Consider the following 26908-nt stretch of genomic DNA (forward strand, 5'->3'; position numbering starts at 1 on the left):
CAAGGCTACACAAGCCATCTTGCAAACGTCACTGATACAAGAACGAAGGACTGTGACATCTTCCCCCACTCCATCTTATCAACGTCCTCGCCAGGTAAAACACAAATCAATACTCTACACCCTTGGACCAACAAGGCCCCAAACTAATCTTATGCATAGCACACAATCTGATTACTATTTCAAAGATAGACATAAGCCCAATCTCATTAGAAGACCCCCATGGAAAACCTTCCCAAATACAAAATCATCTCCCAAGGAAGACCCGAATTGATATTCAGCTTCCTCAAAAAACAATATTGTGATATTCAATTCCTTAATGAAGCTACAACATCCAAGAACCTTGATTCAATTCATTTGCCAAAAACATACTTAACAAGCTTTGATGATAAAAACACATTCATCCCAAACATTTCTACCTCTCTAATCCTCGATAAGGATCCTTGTTTCATCATTATCACTCAAAAACTAAAAACTCCCAAGTACAAGACCAATCCTTTGGTCCACCCATACCAACACCTTCTTTATGTCGACAGCAAATCCTAAAGTTGACCAAGAATCAAGGAAACTTCATTTGCAAAATGTTGTGGATAGGGCTTCCAACCAAGTATAACAACAAGGCTTGATCCCACGTTAAACCCCATATAGGGTTTCCATCTTCAAATTCCTCAACACGTGCCCAATATTTCTATAAATCACAATTCAAGAGTCAGATCAATCCTCCCAGACATCAACCATCCTCATACTAATACGTAACCCTTCAAGAATGCCTGCTTGAATTCAACACTCAAATCTAAAGGCTTGTGATTCAAAGTCCGCATTGACACCAACATTCATCATCAAATCAAACATCCATTTGATCTTTAGCATTCCCACCTCAAACCCAATCTGTCGTGGCTGACTTTCTCATTCCATTGCCATTGGCATTCCCAATCTCAAATTCAAGCTTTCTCGGCAACTAAAAGATCTACCCTCTAGCCAAGTTGCACTGGAAGCTACCTGCAAAAAATCACAAAAAGCCCTCTAGCCAACACTACACACATGCCCCCTGGCAATCATGGCTCGAATGCCCTTTGGCAATCAAATCCCAACAAAGAATAAAGCTAAGGCACTCAAGCCAATGGCACACAAGCAGTCAATCCGCGCGTTACAGTCACCAACTGCATTCCCATCAAAACTTGAACATAGGGATTACTTAGGGTTCCAATTCCAACAAAATACTTTACGCAACATTCACAATTCGCTTTGAGTTCAAATAGGTTTCCTTCAACACTATGACCAACACAAAGCCGCACTCATGTGGCTCCAAAATCAGTAGCACAAGGGTTTTCACCACCCTTTCCTTTCCTATAGATCCAAGAATCACACCTCTCTGTACAGAAAATGAACTTTCTAAGTTTAGTGAAAGACACCTTTCACAAAATTCCCACGATCATCCATTTCCATAAATTCTAGAATATCACTTATGATTGGAACAAGAACACCATAAAACTTATGCAAAAAGTCCAACCAAAATAGGAGAAATCCTATAAGGTGGTCTTAATCATCTTAGCTCCTACCAAAACTTTTACCCCACACCTAAGAATAGGGTAATCTCAAGCATCATCATTTCATCATAACAGGATATCAAAGGCCGACTTAAGCCAAACTACCCAACATGTAATACCATTGAAAAGAAGAGAGTAACCAAGACACACCTGAGGGTGGATTGGTATTTCTCCACTTAATGTCACATCTCCAGTACAACTAAAGAGTTGAAGCCAACACAATCAATCCGATTTCCACTCTCAAAGAGAGACCCTCTATAATACTAACTACCATAAAGAAGAATCTCGAGGCCCAAAGTATCATTTTGGCCTTAATCTGCCCTATATATAAGAGAATAACGCTTATGTCGTGACAGATGACACCAAGTCCTGTCCAATCATACTCATCCTCATCCTCATCCATAGAAATGCTCAAGGATCTATTATCAAGTATCATGGCATACCAGCCCTCGACCCCAATTGAGATAATCACCAAGGAACCATGACTTGAACGGTAACAATGTTAAAACACATATTCCACAAGCACTAAGGTTACTCTTAGCTTTATCCTCATGTAAGTGAACATGACACTAACCATCCAAGATGGAGCTAAGGACAATGGCGCCATACACTACTCAAGAGAGACATCCCCCGGGCATTGGATCAAGTGGCAAGGGTGAGCTTGGGATGGGCCGCTTGCCGATATAAGTCCCAAGTTCAATCCCTGCTATCCACAATCAAAATCTGATTTACTCCTGTGTTGGTTGTGGGGTCGGCAAACGTGGGCGTGGGATTAGTCTAGATTAGGGCGTGGCACCCGATGATCCTAGGACACCCGACATAATCAAAACAAAAATGTGAATCCAAGGGCCAACATAGGTGCACATCCCAACCTCCAAGTCAAGAATGATGTGCAACCTCATTCTCCAATGGATCAACCATAGGGCTCCCAATCTCATGCAGAAACCAAGATGCCCCAAAAAAGTGTCAAGAGCCTGCCCCCAAGCACTCCTCAAGATGCTCACTTAGTGTCAGTTACTAGGGCGGTAAGTTGCCTAATGTTTTCCCTAGAGTCATAATCTTTTCGCCACATTTATGCATTAGCACGAGTAACAATCTAGATTCAGAAGAATTATATATCACTAGCTTAAGAATGCCACTTTGACAACTATCCAATTCCACCACAACATCATATTGAGATTCAAAATACTTCCATAATCAAATCCAAGTTTATCATAATTCCTTCTACAACCCACCAGAGACAATCACCATGCCCGTCCAAGGTTGCCATCTAGTTGCTTGTATGTATCACAGATACAAAAGCATAAGACCAATGACGATCGCCCAATAGAAGGTTTTGCTAAGTGCTAATTGCTAACTAAGGTGCGAACACAATTTGAAACAAATATGACCTCAATATAAGGTGGAATCATCATGAGATTTCCAATGAAGCAATGAAGGGTATATCTTTAGTAGTGGTCAAGTTAGTGAACAAGTTTACAAACCCTTAACTTGGCCTCTTCATTTAATTTTAAGAGGGGCAGTAGAAGTTTAGGTCCAAATAGGGTGTTAGAGTGAAGAAACTTTCCTGAAATATGCACAAGCTAAGGGAAGCAATAAAAAAATTGATTAAGGAATTACAGCATAAGGTTTTCCCTAACATTTTACTTCTTCAAGAATCCAAGTTAGAAGATAGAGATGCCTTTTTAGGAGGAAGCATTAGTCTACGTTAAAGGAATAAGTTTCCCTTCCATATTTTAGGGCATTGGAGGATATTGTGATCTTATAGGAGACTAGGTTTGCTAGTATTTGGGATTGTGTGCATGGAACTAACTATTTGTTCCATCAAAAGCCAAGGGTTAAGGGAGTTGTGGATAATGTCTATTTATGCCCAATCTACAATAAAAGCGTCCTCCCTAGATGAGTTTTTCAATCTTTCTAGTGATGTAGGACGGGGGAGGGTGACCTAGTCCTACTGATTCAACCCTCACAAGCACATACATTCGAAACACTTTAAATTAAGAATTAGATTAACAAACATAAACACAATAACTCAAAGGACATTTCACATGTTGGGAAATTTTGAAAGGGTGTATGATGCTGTCCAAAATTTAGTCCCAATTGGTTCTTTCACAAAGGTATTAAGTTAGACGCAGCAAGGATGTTATTTCAATGTTTCAAGAATAAAATTTTAAGTTTAGCATAGCAATATTCCACAACTGATTTCAAGCTAGCAAGCTGAAATATTGAAGTCTATGGATGCAAACGCTTATCAAATATGAAACTTCAGATATTGAAGATAGGGCTTTAACAAGATTTAGTAAAGATTCAAATAGATACTGATTTACCAAGAGTTTCAATGGATGCTAGACGTTGCTCAACGCGCAGTTGGATCACACCGTAGGTCCTTGGATCAACCTTGTGAGATATCAATTGAACGCAGCAACGCAAAAGATTGATGGTGTCCGTGTGGTAATATGAAAGTGCTGGCGGTGTGGATGTAACTTTGGTGGTGGTCGTGAGAGTGAAGGAGGGAGGATATGGAGATGGGCTTGCTGGATAGGTCAACGGTCTCTCACCACCTGATCTCCGGAGAGAATGGCGTAGCCTCTCACTACACAATCACAAGGATGGGACAAAGCTATAACAAGCTTTAGCAAAGGAAAATCCTTTCAATATCAATATTCAAAACTTCTCTCTTTACATAGTTCTTACAATAAAAGGGTATATATATAAGCTAGCATGGGGGGACAAAGCAGTAATAAGCTTAGCTAGCATGGGGGGACAAAGACATTAAACAACTAACAATGCCCACACAAGCATGAGAAACACAAATAATAAAGACACCAACTTACTAGACACACTAATTACTCTTACAAGTTACTAACAAAATAAATGCTCCAACTTTCTAGACATAATAAATACTAACACAACTTACAACACACAACTTGCTAAGACATGCATATGCAAGCAAGCAAGTTGTCTTGCAAAAATTACAAATAAAATATAAAACACAAGTAAATGGGAGGCCCAATTCGTGTGGAGCCCACAAGACCATGTGGGGCCTACATGGGTCTTGAACTCGAACTTGCTTCGGCATCTCCACTCGGGTCTTTCTCACACTAAAAAGTTTTCAAGCATCTACAAAATAATTATGAGCTGATGTGGACATCTAGGGGTCGCCCATGTGTCAGCATATCATCAAAGGAAATGTGGACATCGAGAGGCCGTCCACATGTCACAACATCTGAAAATAAGATAGGTAGGCCATGCTGATCCTCATCATCTCTCTCGGGCCCAAAAGAATTCTTCTCCAAAGAATTAGAGGTGAAGTACTAGGAGTAAAATTCCGGGTTAAGATGAAGGAGAACTTCCTTAAGATTCCAGCTCCTTTCGGGAAGTGGCTTATCTCTCCACTTGACCACGAACTTGCGGTATGATCCTGCTTGTGTGAACTTTGCCTTGTCATCCAAGATTGCATCAAGGCTCTTGAGTATGAGCATGGTCTTAAATTTCCACAAAATTGTCGAAATTTCGGTCGAAATTTCCGATTTCCATCACCCACAAAATCAAAATGGCAGTCGATTTCTGTCTTGAATAATTTCCATCGAAATCTCAACAAATCATCCGAAATTGGTCGAAATCTCAAAATTTGTCAAAATTTTAACTATACAATGAAATTTTATCAGAATTCAAATGAGAGATTTAAGAGTGAAGTGAAATTTCTCTTTTAATTTATTTTATTTATTTTATCGAAACAAAAGATTATTACAAGTTCTTTTGAAATTATATGAAAAAATAAACTTACAATAACATTTTATTTAGCCATTCATGTCTACATTATCACTATTTGTAAAAGAAATAATATTTAAATTATTTATGAATTTCATTTGTATTAACCGAATATGTTTAATGTGCATTATCTTACAAATATGTTTAATACACATACTATTTTACAACTTTTCCACCTCATACAAAACAAAGATGCATTTAATTTGTAATATATTAGTCCTAAAACTTATATTATTATATTTGTTAACCATTTCTAAAGTTTCACAAAGAATTTCATGCTTTACGACTAATTTCCGTTATTTTTTCAAATCGAAATCGAAATTTCCGTCAAAATTTCTGTACTTTTGAAGCTTCGAAATTTGAATCGAAATCAAAATTTAAGACCTTGGGTATGAGTACGGGTAGAGGTAAAGGCAATTTCAAGTTTTCAGGTTCAAGAGTGGGAAATGGAGTGGGGTCACTTGCCGAGTTAGAATTTGAAGGTTCTACAAAAGAAGATGCTACAAGAAATGGGGTTAAATTTTCAATATTAAAAACATTGCGTATGCTAAAATCAATAGGAATATTAAGCATGTAAGCATTAGAACCAGTTTTCTTTAAAATTTTGAAATGATCCATCTTGTTAGCATGTAACTTCCTCACCTTTCCTATAGAAATCTACTCAGGACAAATACAGATCATAACAATATCACCCTTTGAAAATTCTTTCAACATGCAATGTATATCAGCACAAGATTTATAATGTTCAATATTCAAATTAACCTTCGTTCTTATTTTAGAGTGTAGATTGTGTATATGCTTTGTAAAAGCATCAGTCGGCTCACTCACTTTAGACTTAAGTGGTAGTGGAATAAGATCTACAGGCTTCCTAGGTTGATAACCACTGACAACCTAAAATGGGCTAAGTATTTTGATCCTATTCACTAAACTACTGAACACAAAATTGGCCACAGGAAGGCATAAATCCCAAGTTGTGATGTTTTCAACTACCAAACATCTCAATAGGTCCCTAAGGCTCCTATTCACTACTTCAACTTGCCAATTAGTTTGGGTGAAGTAAGCACTAAAAGACTGATTGGCACTAAAATACGAGCCTAGCATAGTCCACAAGGCTTTCAAGAAGTAACCTACGAGTTGTACATCTCTATTGTAAAAAATGGTTTTGAGAAACCTATTCTCAATGATAATCTTGTTGGTTGCTTTATCATGGATATATGTAATCCAAATGTCATATTCCTTGGGAGTAAGGAGAGTAGGGCAAGCACATAAACTTATGGTATCCTGAATAGAGTCATGTTCCCTCATTTCATTCACTTGTTTTAGCTCCTTATGTTCTATCGAGTTTACTCTATGATGTGGTAAATGAGGCAGAGATGAATAAGGAACAAGGTCAGTGACATGTTGATTGTCTCTCCTGGGAGGTAATTCACTAGGTGGCTCAAAGATATCATCCTCAAATTTGGAAAGTATAGGTAATACTTCCAGTGGTGTGTCATGCTTAAGAAGGGATGTTTCAATCTCCTTAGTAACAACCTCATTCACTACCTGAGTATCTTGACTCTCCTATTCAAATTGATTTTCACTTACGATAGTCAAAGATTCTCCACTAGTTTCTTTCTTTTACTTCTTATTTTACTTACCATCTTCCCTATCAAGCGTCAAGTTCCTGGTGGGTCATTGTTCAGAAAAATGTCCTTGTTTATGGCACCTGAACTACATTGCATTGCCAGAACTATGGTGAGAGGATCCAGTCATGGGTGCTTTTCCTCTGTCCATAGATTGTTGGACTATGGAATTGCTCTCTCGGGAGGTAACTGGACTTGATTGCGCTGGTCAGGACTTGTCATAACTTTGTATCTTTCGAGAGTATGACTCATTTGAAGAGGTATCAAACCGTTCTCCCATGGGCCCTTTAGTCATTTGCTCAAAGTCATGAGCTAAATTATAGGCCTATCCAAGGGACTCAATATGATGGGAAAACAGTTTTCTCCTCAGTTCAGGCTTTAATCCTAGGCGGAATCGGGAAATCTGCTGCCTAATAGTCTCATAGACACCACATCTTATAGACAACTCATCGAATTGACTCATGTATTCTGAAACAATCATGCTACCTTGACGCAAACTGTAAAGTTGATCTATAAGGTGGACTCTATAACTAAGGGGTACATACTTCTCCCTTAACCTATCCTTCATTAGATCCTAATGCTCAATGTGTCTATGATCTAACCTTACTTCCTGCCTCTCGACATTCATCCAATGGAGCTTGGCTTGCCCCGTTAACTTCATTTTTGCAAACTTAACCCGATGAGGGTCAGTCATCTTACACCAATCAAAATAGAAATCAATCCCAGTCATCAATCCCAGTCAACCAATCTTGGAAGACTTTAGGATCTATCTGCCCATCATAGGTAGGGGCATCTGTCCTCATTACATCCTTGTAAGGATCACGATGGTCACTACGGTAAGGTCTCCTAATGTGAAAGTCATCAACGTCATAGTCCTCATCATTCCAAGGTTGGGCATAGGACTCATGACGTGGTGGTCTCATAGCAAAGTCATCTTGGCGATTCACTCGCCTTTTTGGAAGGAGGGAAGGTCTTTCTCTAGGAAGCATAGATGGTTCTCTTTCATCTTTAATCCTATGGCCTCGGTAAGGATTCCTAACTTGAGTAGACATCCTAGGGTTTGGGGAAGGATTCGGACACTCTAGGGAAGCCCTTCGAATGGTGTTTGGTCACACAAAGCAGGGTCAAGTGTAAATCTAACCAAACTAAGTTCCAAACATCCAAAATTCAGAATATAGGTGGGCCGTTCTGGGAAAAATCCTGCAGCTGTTTCAGTCTAAAACTAAAATCCTGCGGATTAAGGAAATGGGACTTTGAGGGTTTAGCCTATTCTAACCTAGGCTCTAACCTAGGCCCTGATATCAAGATGATGTAGGACGGGGGAGGGTGACCTAGTCCTACTGATTCAACCCTCACAAGCACATACATTCAAAACACTTTAAATTAAGAATTAGACTAACAAACATAAACACAATAAATCCGAGAACATTTCACATGTTGGGAAATTTTGAAAGGGTGTATGATGTTGTCCAAAATTTTAGTCCCAATTGGTTCTTTCACAAAGGTATTAAGTTAGATGCAGCAAGGATGTTATTTCAATATTTCAAGAATAAAATTCTATGTTTAGCACAGCAATATTCCAAAACTGATTTCAAGCTAGCAAGCTGAAATATTGAAGTCTATGGATGCAAAGGCTTATCAAATATGAAATTTCAGAAATTGAAGATAGGGCTTTAACAAGATTTAGTAAAGATTCAAACAGATACTGATTTACCAAGAGTTTCAATGGATGCTAGACGTTGCTCAACATGCAGTTGGATCACACCGTAGGTCCTTGGATCAAGCTTGTGAGATACCAATTGAACGCAGCAATGCAAAGGATTGATGGTGTCTGTGTGGTAATATGAAAGTGCTGGCCGTATGGATGTAACTTTGGTGGTTGCCGTGAGAGTGAGGGAGGGAGGATATAGAGATGGAGTTGTTGGATAGGTTAGTGGTCTCTCACCACCTGATCTCCAGAGAGAACAACGTAGCCTCTCACAACACAATCACAAGGATTGGACAAAGCTATAACAAGCTTCAGCAAAGCAAAATCCTTTCAATATCAATATTCAAAACTTTTCTCTCTTCTCTCTACATAATTCTTACAACGAAGGGGTATATATATAAGCTAGCATGGAGGGGCAAAGCATTAATAAGCTTAGCTAGCATGGGGGGGACAAAGACATTAAACAACTAACAATTCCCACACAAGCATGGGAAACACAAATAATAAAGACACCAACTTACTAGACACATTAATTACTCTTACAAGTTACTAACAAAATAAATGCTCCAACTTTCTAGACATAATAAATACTAACACAACTTACAATACACACAACTTGCTAAGACATGCACATGCAAGCAAGCAAGTTGTCTTGCAAGATTACAAATTAAATATAAAACAAAAGTCAAAGGGAGGCCCAATTCGTGTGGGGCACACAAGACCGTGTGGGCCCTACATGGGTCTTGAACTCAGACTTGCTTCGGCATCTCTACTCGGGTCTTTCTCACGCTGAAAAGTCTTCAAGCATCTACAAAATAATTATGAGCTGATGTGGACATCTGGGGGTCGTCCATGTGTCAGCATATCATCAAAGGAAATGTGGACATCGGGAGGCCGTCCACGTGTCACAACATCTGAAAATAAGATAGGCAGGGCATGCTGATCCCCATCATCTAGCCTTTGTAGTTTGAGGTGGCGTCTATGGGGGCAGATTTCAACAGTATTTGTAATTACAATGAAAAATGAAGGCAAACCCAAGTCACCACTATTAAGAGTGATTTTTTCTTTTTGTACCCAAGATTGTGGTCTTAGTGACATTCTCCTATCTAATGGACAGTTTACTTAATTGGCATGAGGGGATAGACAAGCCTCCACTTAGATTTTACTTTAAAAATGATTGGAAGGATCCAATTTCCAGATATAGTTTAGAAGGTTTAGCCTAGGCCTATTTCTAACCATTGTCTTATCCTTTGAGATTTTAGTCTGCATAAACCCTTTGACCCCTAAATTTATCAGAATTTCTTTCCTCATCAGTAGGTTTTTCCCCAAAAACAACATTATTCCCCTGAATCTCGTCCTCACAAAACTTTAGTTTCTTTTAGACCCCCCTTTTTATCCACAGCAGAAGGCCCACCAAAGGTGCTCTCCTTCACAAGAGTTTCCTCTCCCACTAAACGAACAGATTCATCAACCAAACTTGGGAAATTATTTTAGATGAACCTTTCTTTTGTCACCTCTTTTCTTCCAATACTATCACTTTTTCTAACGAAGAGGGAATACCCTATTGACCATCATAAGTCTGCTTCAAAGACGAGCACTGCAATATCGAGTTTGTGCCTAAATTCTGCTTCGAAGACAAATCAAATACAAGCACATCTTGAACTTCCCAAGAGAGACTTTTAGCTTGGTTCAAATAAGATAAATGAGATTGTAGTCCCTCCTTCGTACAATCCTCTTCGGTTTTGTCGATCAAAATTTGGGCCCATCCATTCAAGCGACCCAACTGCAGAATAGTTGGGCCATCCATTCAGCACTTTCTTAGTACCTAATTTGTAAAATGAACAAGTCAACCATACTGCATCATCATCTCCAACACATTTAGATCCCATCCAGCCCTACAGATCTTCTATTGTTAATCCCATGTCTATCTTCATGTACTTAATTTTATGTGTATATCTCAAAATTTTAACCCTATTTTTCATTTGTCAATTCTAGGTTTTAAGCTCCATAATTAGGTTTTCATAAAATAGTTTATTAAAATAAGATTCGTGTTTGATATGATCTTAGGGCGAGAATCCTCAAAGACTCTAATACCTACTCCTCTAGTGTGAAGCAAGGTGGTCCTTATTGCTTCACTTTGTTGTTCAGAGAACAGTTATTTTTTGTCTCTTGAAGTGATGTTGTAAGGAATCAGAAAGCTTTGCTTCTAGGCACAATGGTAAACACGAGTTCGCGGCGTGGAAACAGCATCTTGCAAAAATGCAAGGTAAGGCTGCATACTATAGACCCATCGAGGTCCGCCTCTTCCCTAGATCCCGCATATGTGGGAGCTTTGTACACCGGGCTGCCCTTTTTCTTAAAGGTTCTATTTGTATTTTAGTTCACTTAAGGTATGCCTTGTCCTCCTCTTTGCATCTTCCCTCATTCTTCTTCTCTTAATAAATTTCCTTTTCTACAAAATATATTTATATGTATGCATGTATATATGATATATGTATATATTTTATCAAATTCTTTTTGTCTTCTTCTTGTACTTAGAAAAAATCGAAAGAATAGTTCGCTCTGAATCATTGCACAACTCCATGTCTCGCTCTCCTACTAACATGCAATAATCCTTAATTTTTTACATTTGATATTCGCCTAGGTTTCCACTCTTGCTTCTCTAGCCCTAGCAAGCCAGCATGTCTTTCTCTCCATCCTTGGTGCCCACTCTAGCATAAAGTTATCATATGCTTTAAATTTAGCATAACTAACTACTTGTTTTTGCATTCTTTTCTTTCCCTTTTTTTTTTCTCTATTAACATATTGTTTCCTAGTCTTAAACCACTTCGTATTCGTGTTAATTGCTTTTTGGATGCGTCTGTCCCCCCCCCCCTCCTTTTTTTCCACCATCAACTCTCTTCGCCAATTACATCTTTCCTTTAGTTTCTCCTAAAACCTCTCTTTCTACACTTCTAACATGACTAACCATTCCCATTTGATTCCAATAAACTATCAGCCTCTTCACCATCTTCTATTATCCAATAGCATCTTTTATCATTTTAAATATTTTGTTACATTCCCTAACCCAACTCCCCCGGCTCCACTACCTAAAAAAAGGGTGTCCCCAGGCCACAAGATTCCCCGCTTTGCAAGGGTAGGAGGAGGGTTGTTAGAGTGTACGCAGCCTTACCAGTGCTTTTATGCAAAGAGGTTGTTTCCTTCAACTCAAACCTGTGACCAACCAGTCACAGAGGAGCGACCTTGCTTTTGATCCAAGGCCCACCCTCCCCAGCTCCACTACCTAGTTATCTTAAACTGATATATTTTATTTTTTTCCCATCCATTTTATGCAATTCACTTATCTACCCCAAACACAATCTTATATTCTCATATTGTAATCCTTGGGTGATCATATGACACTCAGTCTACTCCCCTAGTTAAGAAAAGATATACTGCATTTATCTTCTTCTTTTTTTATCCAATATGGAAGATTATTAACTGCTTATATTTCCTTCTAAAATATGTTTTTATTTCTATATGATCATATGATATAGAAAATTCTAAAATCATATCACCTCACTCATTTTTGTCTCCAAGTTAGTGTCCTTCATGTGTCTTCTTAACCCTTATTATCCTTTCCTATATGACCATCTCACCATCTTTTCACCTAAAACAACTTCTTTACAGTTCTATCCCCGCACTTTTCTAATATTTCGAGCACCACCTTTTAAGCGTTCTATATAATGATACCTACCCCGCTCTTTATTTCTTATGTTTTTCCTTCCTTATGTACCAATATTTTAACACTGCCTTATCAATTTCTCTAGATTTTTTCCATACCCACTTAATTTCTTGTTAGCACATTGTGTTAATTTTTCCTCCACTCATCATGTCTACTATCTCCATAACCTAATGCTAGTTCCCTGAACTTGCTTCTTTATCCATCCATGCTTGGAATGGCTAAGAACCCTTGCATACTTGGCATAGTATTGAGTATTGGAGTGACAACACAACACGGTACTTCTAAGCAACGAACTAATGCACCCTTGCCTATTTTTCACTGCCCTTGGCTGGTATAAGTGAAACATATTACTAACAGGGAATGCCCCAACTATTAATTAGTAAGGATCCATATCAACGAGAACTAACTAGTTTTATGCTGGCTGTCAAAAAGATAAAAAATAGAATAATAGTAATAACTTGAAACTTATATGCATCAACTGCAATTCAAGACATACCGCATGAAGATCCACTATAAAGAAGAGAGTATCATAAATATCCTGCAAAAAGGAAACATGAGCATGTGTTACCAAATCATGTGTGTGTGTTCAAGTACAGTAATTGAACCTCACACCCCCCCAGCCAACATAAATGGTTCCTTGAACATGGTGTCAAAGTATAAATTATAAAAAGAGAGTAGAATCTATTAAATTAGAAATTTAGAATATAGAGATATCCCTACTTGTACCTGGATATAAATATAGTGAGGTCACATGCGAGCACAATTTAAAGCTGATTCTAAGCACAAGCATAAGCACAAATGAGATTTAAACATACACTTAATCCATGATAACATGTGACATGCCAGCTGAAATCAAATCCTATATGGCCTTATTCGGGTACTGTGAATAAAAGACTTGGAATGGGAATGAAGTCTTCATTCCTAAGACTTGGATGTCCGTGTGCTTGGAATGGGAATATAAGGATTAAGGAACGACCTGGAATAAAAGATTAGTTATTACTGGATTTCCATTAGAGGATGGATGTAATTTACTACATGGCTGACTCGGCTCTATTGGCAGGCAGAACAAAGTGCCGGAAGAATAACCAGCACAGACATATATCTCTTCTTCTTCATCTTCTTCTTACTCTTCTTCAAAAAATGAAAAATCTTTTTCCGAGAGTAAGAAGACAGATTACATTATCTACTTCTTTAAATATTTTCAGAAATAAAAGCTTTTGTTTGAAATTCTCTCTTATCCAAGTTTATAGGATTTTTGTTTTCTCTATTAATCTTCAATGATTCTGCATCTGTCCTTTTTGGATTTAATGTGATTGTGTTTGTTGAACTTCTCATATTTCAACAATGTGAAATTTGGCTGAAAATTTGGGTCCAAAAAATCATCAGCAAATAGTCAAATTTGGTTTTGATTCCTATGTGTTTGTGGCATGTGGGTAACCCTTTGGTAGACATGTATGTGAAAACAAGGCTAATTTATGATGCAAAGGGGGTTTTTGATGGAATGGCAGAGAGAAATTTGGTCATGTGTAATACAGTGACCATTGGGCTTTTGCAGTGTGAGATGGTCCTAGAATCAGAGCAGTTATTTCATGGTATGACACAGAAAGATTCAGTTTCATAGACAATGATGATTACATGCCTTACTCGGAATGTTTTGGAGAGATGGGCGGTTGACTTGTTTAGAGGGATGAGGTTGGAAGACTTGACTATGGATTCAGTATAATTTTGGAAGTGTTTTGATGGCTTGTGGTGGTCTTTTGGCTTTAGAAGAAGGCAAGCAAACCCATGCCTTTATAATTAGGACTGATCATACAGACAATGTATTTATGGGTAGTCACTGCAATTTCAAGTTAAATCTCAACCTCATATGTCAGACAGAATAAATGTATAGGTGAAAATGTTCAATAAGATTAAGAAAAAAATTTAAATGTGTTTGACTGCCTATAATAATATCAAATCTCGTTGCTTTGTTAGCAACTTCTACACACTTTCAATTTTCATATATTGTCATGGGATTATGTATAAATGCATTCTTTGTCATATCACTTTATAATTTCTCAGTCACCTTTTATGCAGTTGGGGTGATCGTAAATTCCAAAAAAAAAAAAAGACTGAAACAACTCCAATTAGAGCTCCTGGAAAGAAGTACGCTACCTACATTTTTTATAGACTTCTAATATTCTCAAAACTACAACAACAAGAAGCCTTACGTCCCACTAAGAGAGGTTGGTTACATGAATCCTTTCCTGCCAATTCACCCAATCGAAAGCATTTTCCTCCTCTTAACTTAAAAGCTTTAAATCCTTCCTCACTACCTCATTCCAAGTTATTTTAGGTATATCCCTACCCTTTTAATACCAGAAACAATAACTTAACTCACTCTTCCTCACAAGAGCATTACTAGTTCTGTGTTTCAAATGCCCAAACCATCTAAGCTGCCCTCCCTTATCTTGTCTTTGACCAGTGCTATGCCTAGTTTATTGCGTATATGTTCGTTTCTTAATTTATCTTTTAATGTTATACCACTCATCCACCTTACTATTCGCATTTCAGCAACTTTTACTTTTTTGTACATGTTCTTAGCTACCCAACATTCTAATCCATAAAGCATAGCTGGCACTATAGCCATCTAATGCAACTTTCCTTTTAATTTTAAGGATATTTTACGATCACATAACAAGCCTGACACACTCCTCCATTTTACCCAACCTACTTTAATTCCATGTATTTATCCTCTTCAATTTCCCCTTCCACTTGTATAATAGATCCAAGATATCGATATCTACTAGTGTTATTAATTTCTAGATTGGCAAGGTAACGTTTCACAATTTAATGAGTCTTTTTTCTTGTTTGAAGGGATGGCAAAGAGATTATTTATGGTTAAAACTATTCAAGACTAATTATTTTGGACGTCTCTTCACAATAATTGTGATGGAGAAAGTACCAATTCAAATGGAATGGATTCAAAATGATGTTACTACACGGATCGGGATTATGAATTCTCCTATTTTCATCCGATAAAAAATATTTAAATACTTGAGAAGTTTGTTTTAAATTGTCAAGTTGAAAATAGTTAATTACTAGAGTTTGATATAAGTTATTAAATGGTAAAATGAATAAAAATTTGCAATTTGAAGGGCTATCCCTATGGGGCCCAACGAATTTCTAATTGAAATTAGGAAATGCTTTTGAAATTAGAGTCCACAACACTCCTACTTTCATCAATAACAACAATATTATTTGCAAACAACATACATCAAGGGAGCTCATTTTGGATATTCCTAGTGAATTCATCAATTACAAAAGCAAAAAGATAAGGACTCAACATAGAACATTGAGGTATACCTATTGCGATTGGAAATTCCTTAGATTCCTCTTCTACAATATTAACGCTAGTTGTTACTCTATCATACATGTCCTTAGTGACCTAAATATATCTACTGCAGAATCCTTCTCCAGAACCCATCAAAGAACTTCCCTAGGTACTCTATCATAGGCTTTCTCTAGGTCAATAAAAACCATATGCAAGTCCCTCTTCTTTTCCCTAAACTTTTCCATTAATCTTCTTAAAACATAAATAGCTTATGTTGTCGACCTACCAAGCATAAAACCAAATTGATTCTTTGAAACTCTCGTTTCTAGTTACATTCTTTGTTCAATTACCCTTACCCATAGTTTCATCATTGAATCATAATCTTAATTCCACGATAGTTATTACAATTTTGAATATTGAATGTTTTTTGTATAAAGGTATTAATTTGTTTTTCCTCCATTCCTCTACATTGTCTTGGTTTTTATAATAGTGCTGAATAGATTAGTTAATCATATACTCCTTTATCTCCTAAACATTTCCAAACTTCAATTGGCATGTAATTTGGTCCTATAGATTTCCCACTTTTCATTTTTTTTAAAGTCATCTTAACTTCAAGGGCTCTAATTTTATGCATAAATCTCCTATTTTTAGTCTTTTCCTCATTTGTCACTTTCAAGCTCAAGCTTTCCATTTGGTTTTCATTAAACAACTTATTAAAGTATCTCCACCACCTCTCTTTTATGTCTTCTTCTTTGATTAAGACATTATCATTCTCGTCCTTCATACATTTTTTATTACCTAAATCTTTGCATTTTCTTTCTCTAGCTCTGGCAAGTATATAAATGTCTCTTTCTCCTTCTTTTGTACTTAATCTACTACATGAAGTATCATAAGCTCTATGTTTAGCTTGACTAATAGCCTTTTTTACATTTTTTCTTGCCTCTTTATACTTTTCAAGATTTTCTATATTTCTACAACTTTGCCATTTTTAATACTTGTTTCTTTCATCTTTACAGCTTTTTGGATATCTTGATCCCACCACCAACTTTCTTTACTGCCCGAGTATCTTCCTTTGAATTCACCTAAAACCTTTTTGGTTATGATAGAGTTATATAGTGTTCGCATCTACCTTATCCCCTATTGTCTAATCATTCTCTTTAATCATTTTATCTTTGAATTTTACTATACTTTCTTTACGCTCCACCACCTCATCCTCTTGCATTGATTTCTGGTGCTTTTTCTCTTCCATATTTTAGTATATATATCTAATACTAGGATTCCATGTTGTGTAGTCAAACTTTCACCTAGGATAACTTTACGATCTTTACATGATAGACAATCCCTTCCTAGTTAAGAAGAAATCTATTTGGATTTTATGTTGCCATTCTTGAAAGTTGTTAAATGTTCTTTTCTTTTCATAAAGTAAGTGTTCAATATAACCAAATCATAGGACCTAAAAAAATCTTAAATTGTATCACTAGCCTCATTTTTATCTTCATATTCATGACCTCCATGTATCCTCTCATAACCTATACTGTCCTTTCCAATGTGTCCATTCAAATTAGCTCCTCTAAATGTCTTTTCAGATGCTAGTATCTCTTGAATAATACTATCCATGCCTTCCAAAAATTGCCTTTTAAGGTTTTCTACTAAGCCTATTTGGGAAGCATATGCACTAATGACATTTACTATCTCTAGGCCTAGAGCTATCTTGAATTTTATGACCCTATCCCCTATTCTTTTAGCATCTACTACATTATCTTTTAGATCTTTGTCTAAAATGATTCCCACCCTATTTTTTGTTTCTCTTTTCTAGTGTACCAAAGTCTAAATCCTAATTTCTCAATTTCTTTAGCTTTCTCCCCTACCCAATTCATCTCTTCAAGGCAGATTAAGTAAATTTTCCTTCTAATCATTGTATTCACTATCACCATGTTTTTTTTCTTGTAAATGATCCTATATTCTAAGTTGCTAATCTAATCCTACTTTCCTATGCTAACTTCTTAGCCCTCTACCATCTAGATTGACCAGATCTACTCCACCCTTGCCCATTTCTCAATGAACCCAGGTGGTATAAGTGCAAAGCATCAGTTGTAGGGTTTCCCCAGTGAATATTTGGTAAGGATTCAGTAAAAATAATTCATTCTCATTTCTAGTTGGAAGACCAAAAATAGTTATTCTCATTCCAGGATGTCATTCCAATATGTGTAGAAGGTTTGGAGTATGTATATTAGTAGAGAAACAATATAACATGGAGAAGAAAAATATATGACATGGACAAGCCAAAAAGCATTAGGCTGTTTCTAGGTCAAGTGTTGCTGGACAGAGCTGATGCATGCAAAAGGCTTGGAGAATTTGTGCTAGTTGGAAAACACACGACATGAAGGGGGGAAAAAGCATTTGGTTATAGTTATATCTACTGCTCAAGCCGACTTCAAAGTTAATGCCTCATGGATGTGTAACTTCCTTGTTTGAAATTTTGTTGAAAAAGATGAGTTCCATCCCTAAAGAACTTGTGACGATTTATGGCAGTGACAAGGCTGCGTTGTATGTATTGTGTATAATTCAAATTCAACATGACCAGAATATTTAAGTAAATAGAAATTTTACAAAAGAAGAAGTTAACCTATGCACGAGCTGGATATCAACTCTCAAAAACCAGGATCAACTAAATTTCTCAAGTTAAAACTTTCACACCACAGAAGACAAACTAGGCATCCGGTATATTCACATCAGCTCAAGGAAAACCAATGAAAAACTGCGTGGATGTGCGCGTGCGTGTGTGAAAGAGAGAGAGAGCATATACCCTATTCCACTCTTTCAATATATTACAAAATAATGTCCAAAAAAAAAAAATGTTCCTAGGGATTCATAACATTCTTGATGCCATAATGTTATTAAATTTAGAGGGCAATAAGTACTGTAATTTGAGCTAAGCTGGAAATGCTTCATTGTAATAAAATACAAAAAGTCCAGGCAACCTGAAGACAAATCCAATTTTTAATGGCGCCAAGATAATTCCCAAGGTGTATAGATCCTGTCGGCTGCACTCCAGAAACTATCCTTTTCCTGAAAATTACGAATTTAAATAAAACAACCAGCATCCAAAGAACACACATCTGCAAACGTACATAGACATACACAAGCATACACTTTTTTTTCAATTTATTTTTTGATAGAATACATATGCATATTCTGTATGCAGAATGTGTGCATGCAAAATAAAGCATTTTCCAAGTATTGTAATATCATTGTGTTACGTTGGACCTTGCACAAGGCATAAATGTTTGGTTAACATGGAAACTATTTCCATGCCAAGCTTATTCTCAAGACAACTTAATTAGTCCTGGTTTTGTCTTTCTATTAGTGGGAGCTTCTGTTTCCAAGGCATGCATGGTTGACCCTTGTATCTTGGTGAAGACTCCTTATGGGCTAATGTGCATGCCTTAACTTCCCAAGCGTGCAACAACATATCTTTTTGAAGTCATTGTTTCTGGGGACAATTGTATTGATATTGGACCTATATAAGGAGTGGGGAGTCCCATGGTCATGAAGGGGAAGGTGTGGTGTACCTTGTGAAGTGTAAGCTCAAGCCAAAAAAGAGTTTGTAAAGGGGTTCACCTTTCCATCCACACATATCTTTTCTTGGGTTAGGAAAGGATTGTAGGTTTTTCACAATTGTGGGGATGGAGTGATAAACTCCCCTCTATTATTTTTCTCTACGCCACGATAGTAATTATAAGTTATAACTCTTGTCAAATTGGACATGGACACATAGGCTTAGTGTCAAAGCATGTAAACTTCTTGAGTTGTTGTTGTTCAATGTTCTTTTATTTCTTGCAATTTTATCTTGTCTCTTTCCCAATTGTAGTGGGTGTGATCCTTGTCGCCCAACACACTACTTTATAAACTTAACACTGCCGCAATGTGAAGCTAAATTGTGATAGGCAGAACAATTTCATACAGACATAACTATAAATATGCAAAATCAATATTTTTTTTTTCTATCAATAAGCAAATGGTTTTCAAGAAAACAGTTAACATGAAGCAAGAAAAGAAGCTAATTAAAGATGCTACAACAATCAAACCATTAAACTGTCTCAATATCATATTTTTATTCATTGGCAAAACAGCTTTATTGTATTCAACAAAAAAGCATCCTCATGGTTTTTATATTGTTGGGTGACAGGTTTCCATAGCAACCTGGAAATTATGGCTGAAAAATAGATGTACTAACAAACAACAGAAAACTGAAAAAGAAAAATGTCATTCAGTATATACATCATGAACTGTTTTGCTCTAATTTCACTTGAGTGTGAATCCAATTTCATTGGTCACATGCCATCAAGTCAACACTTACCAACAAAGCCTAGCCTTAATTTCAAGGCTTCCTCAAAAAATTAAGGAAAATAACAGAGTAGAAAAATAAAGCTTCTGACAGAAGGTTCACACATCAATTGTAAAATGAAGAATGCGACTATTTCTAGAGCCTAAGCCTTGTGATAGAAGGGGAGGATGATAGTTTCAAGTGCAGTAACGCCCAAAAAATTGACAAATTGCATTAACTAGTTTTTTAGGGCAAAAGGCATGGGACTCGAAGCTTGGCTATAAGACAAAAATCCCCCGCCCACCCAAAGTTTTAAAACCATTGAGGTTTGGCAGAAAGACATGAACCTCCATATCAAAAATCTCATAGACCTCCCTTGAAGTTTGGTATAAAGACGTAGATTTGCCTCGATGTTTGTCAAAAAAACAAGCCATGGAAGGGGTATAAGTGTTCAAAAATCAAATATCAACATAAATCCGTGGGATTTTTTAAACTTTAAGGGCATTTGCATTTTTTCCAAAACATAAGGGGAGATCTATGAGATTTTTAAAATATCAAGGAGGTCCACATCTTTTTGCCAAACTTTAAGAGAGGTCAATCTTTTTTGCCCTCTTTTATCATTAACCAAGGTTTTTTTTTTGGGAGGGGGGGTGATAGAGAGAAGAAGAAGACAAAAAATCTCTAGATCTTTTTAACCATGCGGCTGTGAAAGAAGAAGGGAAGCAAGCATAGGAAAATATGGGACAACTAACATTGTCCATCCCCCTGCCCCTTAAAGTTGAATGCACCTAATCCATTTAAGTTTTATCCAAAAAAAAATGCAAAAGGTGAGGTCTCAGAACCAGAAGACATCCAAAATATCTAGAGCTTGTCTCCAAACACAACTAATAAGAGATTGCCCCACAAAGTAACTATAGATCTTGGTTATGATTCCAAGCCATGCTCAACATGATGCACGAAGAACAAAAATAAAGAGAGCATATTCCCATTGGCCAAGCAAAATGCTTCCATTAAATTGTGTCCCGTATTCATATTGCTCCTAATTACTTTGTAATCAGCTAATAAATTAAACATAATAATAACATGAAACTGATCTCGAATTCGCAAGTACCAAAACCAGGGCCAATATCTTAAATTTCATATTATTCCCATGCGAAAATAACTCAAGTAAATTTGAACATATTAAAAAGTGACCATCTAAGTTGTACAAAATTCAATCTTTATCCACCTGAGCCGACATTTTCTGGCCAAAAAATAATCACCTAAAACCTCGCCCAAAAATCAACCGAAATATCATATATAAGCCACCAATTAAAGGAAGAAATTACTTTACTACAGAGCCTGAAGAACTATCCAAGACAGCAGGCTGCGAGGGCGAGACACTGCAGCAGCATCGAAACCCCGGTAAGCCATGCCCATTCAGAAGCCTGCGCTGACGATTAGAAACCGCTCTTTTCATATATCTACTTGCAATTCCACGGCATGGCCTGATTAAAATTGGATGGTGATACAGATAGATTGAGGAAGAAAGGTGAACTGCGTCAAGCTCATTGAATGGATCATTAAATCAAATGATACAAACACGTGCACGGATATGCGTGTACTGAGAGACAGAGAGAGAGAGAGAGAGAGAGAGAGTACAGCGAAGTGATGAAACGCGGAGAAGTGTTGGAGAGAACGAGAATGTGAGAGAAAAAGGAGCAGCCCATCTTCTCACTTCTTTCTTCTTCTTCTTCTTCTTCTTCTTCTTCTCTTTCTCTTTCTCTTTCGAGGTTGATGGTTGCCTGCTATGAACGAATTAGGATAGAGCAGTTGGCGAGGGCGGCCCTGTTTGCACTTCGCAGTTGGGAGGGCGGCCCCTGTGTCCACTTCGCAGGCTAGTATTTTTGCAACAGTAGCCTGAGAATGGTAAAAACATATTACCCTAGGTTTGGGGGGAGCGTTTAGATATGTATTTATGTTAAATTTAGATGAGATATAATATAAAATTATATTTAAATTTATCATATTCTAAATTTTAAATTTTAAATTTATATTCCGGCTCTTGTTGAAATAAAAATACCTACCCAAACCATTCCTATATGAATTTTATCATAATTTGATTTAAATATTATAAGATCTTTGAAATTGATTTATTAACAACTTTTACTACATACTCTTTATTGATTTCTAAAGAACCTTTTTGTTTAATAATTTGTGACTTAGATCTTGACATTTTTCAGATTCGTTTACATCTTATTTTGGCAAATCTTTTCTTTTCCAATTTGTTAATCTTTTCTCAACTCTGCTTATTGAAATTTGAATTTCTTTCTTTTTAAATTTGTATTGTAAACTTGATTCATCCTGTTCTAGAGTTTGAACTTTCTCCTCCAAACTTTCCCTTCTTCAAGATATTTCTAACTAAATTTTTTATTATTTTCAAAATTTACTAAATTTACACTATCAAAACTTAAACATGACCACCTACCGGGACCACCCTAACCCTGGGCTAACCAAATGGATTTAACAAGCTGGACAAGCGCTTAGTGAAATTGATCATGTAAATACAGAAATCAAAGAAATATTGAAAAACTTAACTCTGATACCCGAATACGCAGGATCTTTTTTTGAAGAAATAAAACAATAAAACATACAAAATAACAAATCAAAATAATAACAAAAGTAGTAAAATATTACTTACAAAATAACCTTTAGAAGAGATTAAATCTGAGACAAAACAAAATCGAATTGTGAAGGAGATGGAAATAAAAAATATTTTTCTTTATTTAGTAACAAAATAACTTATAAGATACACCTTTTGAATAATAGTAACCACTTTTGAACAATTACACTGGAATAATCTTCTAAACTTCTAAGTTTAGAAGCAGATACAGGCTTTGTAAGGAAGGGTTGGAGAACACTCAAGATCACACAAATCCTTTATGGGACGAAACGTTGGATAATGTATTGATTCCAAATATATATATTATTAATCAATTAATAATTAAACATTATTAAATTAATTAATTAAATAAACAAATAAAAGGAGTAGTATGGAAAAAAACTAATTGAAATAAATAAATATATATATAAGATTATATATATATATTGTAAGAACCCGACTCGAGAATTTCAGATTTAATAAATAACAAAAGGATAAAAAGGTAAATTTTGCAAGCTTCGTCGATGAAGTCATTGTTCTCGTCGACGAAGGTCCTCATACTCTTCATTGCTAAATTCAGAGTCTCATCGACGAAAAAATACCGAACGTGTTGTAAAATATCATAATAGGGTTCGTCGCCGAAGGAGCCAGTTCATCACCGAAGGAGCCGGTTCATCGACGAAATGTGTGGATGATTCGTCGACGAAGGCACCGTCTCGTCGACGAATTGGACCGAGTCAAGGGTCTATAAAAAGGATATTTTGTTTCTTCATTGCTAACAAACCCTCTCTCTTTCTCTCTCTCTCTCTCTCTCTCTCTCTCTCTCTCTCTCTCTCTCTCTCTCTCTCTCTCTCTCTAGGATTTCAAGCCATCAGTTGTCGGAATTAACAATCGGATGTTACCATGTGGATCAGGAGGAGAAGCTCTATGTTTTTAGCAGATAGGAAATTCATTTCGAGGATTTTTGGGTTTTGGCCCGAAACCAAGGTAAGGGTCCGATTTCAGTTTCGTTTCAGTATATATGTAGTAGTAAGAATTATAGTGAAGTATAGTTCTTGGATGTTTAGGTTTTGGGAACTCGATTCGTCAATTCGTAGTTTCGGAGCCATAGAGTTCGTATTTTAGTATTCGGGAAAAGGTAAGAGGATTCTATTTGTATCAGTTATTTTTTAAATCGGAATTGGTAAACATATAGTTTACAATTGTATGTATGTTTTGGCTACTTATTTGAAAAAATCTATGAGGTGGAAATGCAGGATTTTTGGGTTATAGTTTTTGAGAAAATTTGGGGGTTTCAGGCATCATCTTTAGTTTTTTTTTTTTTTTTTTTCAGGAATCGTATATTGTATTAAAACTGTAGTATTAAGATGACTATACCCATATTTTTATTAAACTATATTCTTGAACTGAAAACGATATGATTTGTTGTATACCAAATAAATGTAGAATGAAATGTTGTATGTAAAATGTTATAGGGTTTTGTAAAACAGTTAGGGGTAGCTAATTACCGTGCACTGATGAGTATAGGGACATAAGTTCCAAAATTGTTCCAGGTTTTGTAAATTAGCTAGGGGTGGCTAATTATCGTACATTGATTGCATGTCTCAGCTAATTTCCATAGGCGAGAGTGACCGGCTCTATATCCGAGGGCGTGAAATATCACCTGATCTTTTCAGTTGGTCACCGATGGGTGTGAGTTGATACCGTAGTGGCAACGATATCGCTGTGAGGCTTCGGTTATTGCAGGTTATCGAGTGCTCATATTAGCAACGTTATCGCTTTGAGGCTTCGGTTATCGCAGGGTAATTGGGTGCTTAGTGTGACGACACTGATCATATGTTTGGGTATTGTATGTACTGAAATTGGATTGTGAAAAATACTTGAACTATATTGTACTGAATTGTATTCGTGCTATTTTTTACACTGAAATAACACTTGTATGCCACACACTGATATAACATGTGTTTCTTCCTTACTAAGAGGTGTCTCACCCCGAATATACAAATATTTTTCAGGTCCTTCGAGTAGCTGTAACTAGCATCCTAGCATTCGGAGTGTGGGTGTCAGTTAGCTACGTAGAGTACTTATATAAGTACGGATTCTATAACTAGGTGATCAGTATTGGGTTTTGTAGACACCTGAGGTATGTATGGTATTTTGGAATGTAGACCCTAGTTATGTATAGACTCTAGTATGGTACATTGTATGGTAAGTTGTATGTATTAGAAAGAATATTTCTGCTGTGTATTTGAGGTGTATGTATGTGTATGTGAATGTGTATAGGGTTTACGTATACCCCACGGTGTCAAACCCTCATTCAATGTAGTATCATGTATGATTTTAATTGATACAGAGATAGGTTAGGTTACTAAATTCACACCTGAGGCCCATTTGCGGGTTTGGTGCGTGAATATATATATATATATATATATATATAGTAAATATAAAATAATGATTGAATTAAATGGATTGGAACAAATTGAATTCCATTTCTTCATCCTCTCCAACGCTCTCTATGTTTCACGCAATCTCTTTGTGCCACTCTCCAGCTTTCAACTTTCCCTCCGTTCCTCCTTTTCTTTCTCCTCAATTTCTCGGCAAATACTCAGCCGAGCAAAAAACGGAAGATACCGTTGGGTTCCTATCTCCGCCACTGACATTCTTACTAAAGTGAATTTGTCGTAAGAGCGACGCAGACACCACTCTTGGGGAAAGGTATACTCCTTCTCTTTTCTTAAATTCTCTTTAAATCTTCAGTTAAATCGACGATCGGGCACCACCATGAAGTCCTAGTCTCGATCGTCGTCATTTTGGCTATAGCAAATTTTCAATTTGGGGGTCCTAGGTACCACTTCAAAGTGAGAGTGGGATTTAGGGAATTAAGAAAATTTTGTTATTTTCAGGAGTTTAATTATTATTTGAAATTTACTGGCCTAGGAAATGTTAAAATAGTATTTTATTTATGATTGATTTGATTAAATTAGGGTTATTGAATCAGAGTTCGGATGAGCGCTGCAAGCATTGTTTTGGGGTCCCTACTAGCATAGTTCAGGAAATCAGGTAAGGGGAATATATTAAACTAGGATTTTTGAGGGAATAACCGATGAAAAATGGAAATTTTATGTGTATATGTATATGATTTTCACGTGAGTTCTGAAAAGCCGATCGTTTGAATTGTAAATTTCTGAGGTTAGAGTTGTGCTACTAGATATTATTTGTAAAAGTGGAAAGTTAAAACAACAAATTTTCTGGATAATTGTGTGAGAAATTAAATGTATATTTTTAGTATATGAATGATGAATGTGGGTTGCCTTATTTTACAGTAAATGTATGAAATATGTTGTTAAATTGTGTGGCATAAGTAAAATAAAGTTTCTGTGTTGAACTATGATATATGTATGAGATACAGGAAATACTTGAAATGCATTGAGAATTAAAATGTGATATGATTTATTCTGCATGTGTTTGAGAATGTTAAATTACAGTGTATGGTTTGAGAACTCCGGTGGACCAGAATAGACACAGTACTGTTATGGGTATTTTTGGTAGCGCTAATGCACCCACATGTTTTAGAGAGAGTGTGGAGTCGGGATGGTTGATTGTGCTGGGAAGGGTAGGGTCCCCCTAGAGTTTAAACCAGTATGGGAATAGTCAATTGGACCTACAAACTATAGAATTTGGCTGATTTACTCTGGTGGGCCGACCAGGGTTAAGTCCAGCCTTCGACCCGCACAACTCGTCATGGGGCGGAAGCATGACTATGATTTTCCATCAGTATAGAGAGTTCTAAACGCATAATTGTTATTTTGACCATTGATAATATAAGAACAGTAGATATGAGAATAGTAAATATGAGAACAACGAATATAAGAACAGCAGACAAGAATGATATAAAAACAGAACATGTGAAAGAAGACATGACTATACAAATGAGAAATGTAGAATATGAATATGAATGTGAAAAGTGAAATGTGAAGTGAATAATATAGAGATAACAGATACAAAGTAAAGAAAGAAATGTATTATATATTGTATTATAGTATGTATTTGAACGAAGTATACACTCCACCTGAGGGCTTGTTGAGAAAGGCGAGTGCCCTAATTGGTATCAGATGTAGCTATATCAGACTGCATAACGTATTAGGGAAGAGGGAAGCTACTTGTATGGGCGGGTAATTTTTCCTATTTTCAGGAACTTCTTCCTGTAAACCTTTGTGTGAATGTGTGAGTACTAGATAAACTAACCACTTGAGGG

The 26908-nt window shown here is 36.5% G+C and overlaps 1 protein-coding gene across 2 annotated transcripts in view; it reads right to left on the bottom strand.

The window, feature by feature from the left end:
• LOC131152270 (tryptophan--tRNA ligase, chloroplastic/mitochondrial) overlaps window positions 1-21938 on the bottom strand; it is a 55457-nt gene extending 33519 nt beyond the window's left edge. Inside the window, exons 1-4 of one of the 2 annotated variants that reach the window (XM_058104047.1) lie at window positions 21654-21938; window positions 21341-21499; window positions 18667-18754; window positions 12869-12910 (exon numbers count right to left, since the gene is read on the bottom strand). In XM_058104047.1, the coding sequence (XP_057960030.1) occupies window positions 12869-12910; window positions 18667-18754; window positions 21341-21499; window positions 21654-21721 (357 nt within the window). In that variant the 5' untranslated portion in view covers window positions 21722-21938. The remainder of the gene's footprint in view (window positions 1-12868; window positions 12911-18666; window positions 18755-21340; window positions 21500-21653) is intronic. The other variant, XM_058104048.1, reaches the window with a different exon arrangement.
• Between the last annotated feature and the right edge of the window lie 4970 nt (window positions 21939-26908).

This window comes from Malania oleifera, chromosome 3, assembly GCF_029873635.1.
Source record: "Malania oleifera isolate guangnan ecotype guangnan chromosome 3, ASM2987363v1, whole genome shotgun sequence".
NCBI lineage: Eukaryota > Viridiplantae > Streptophyta > Magnoliopsida > Santalales > Ximeniaceae > Malania > Malania oleifera.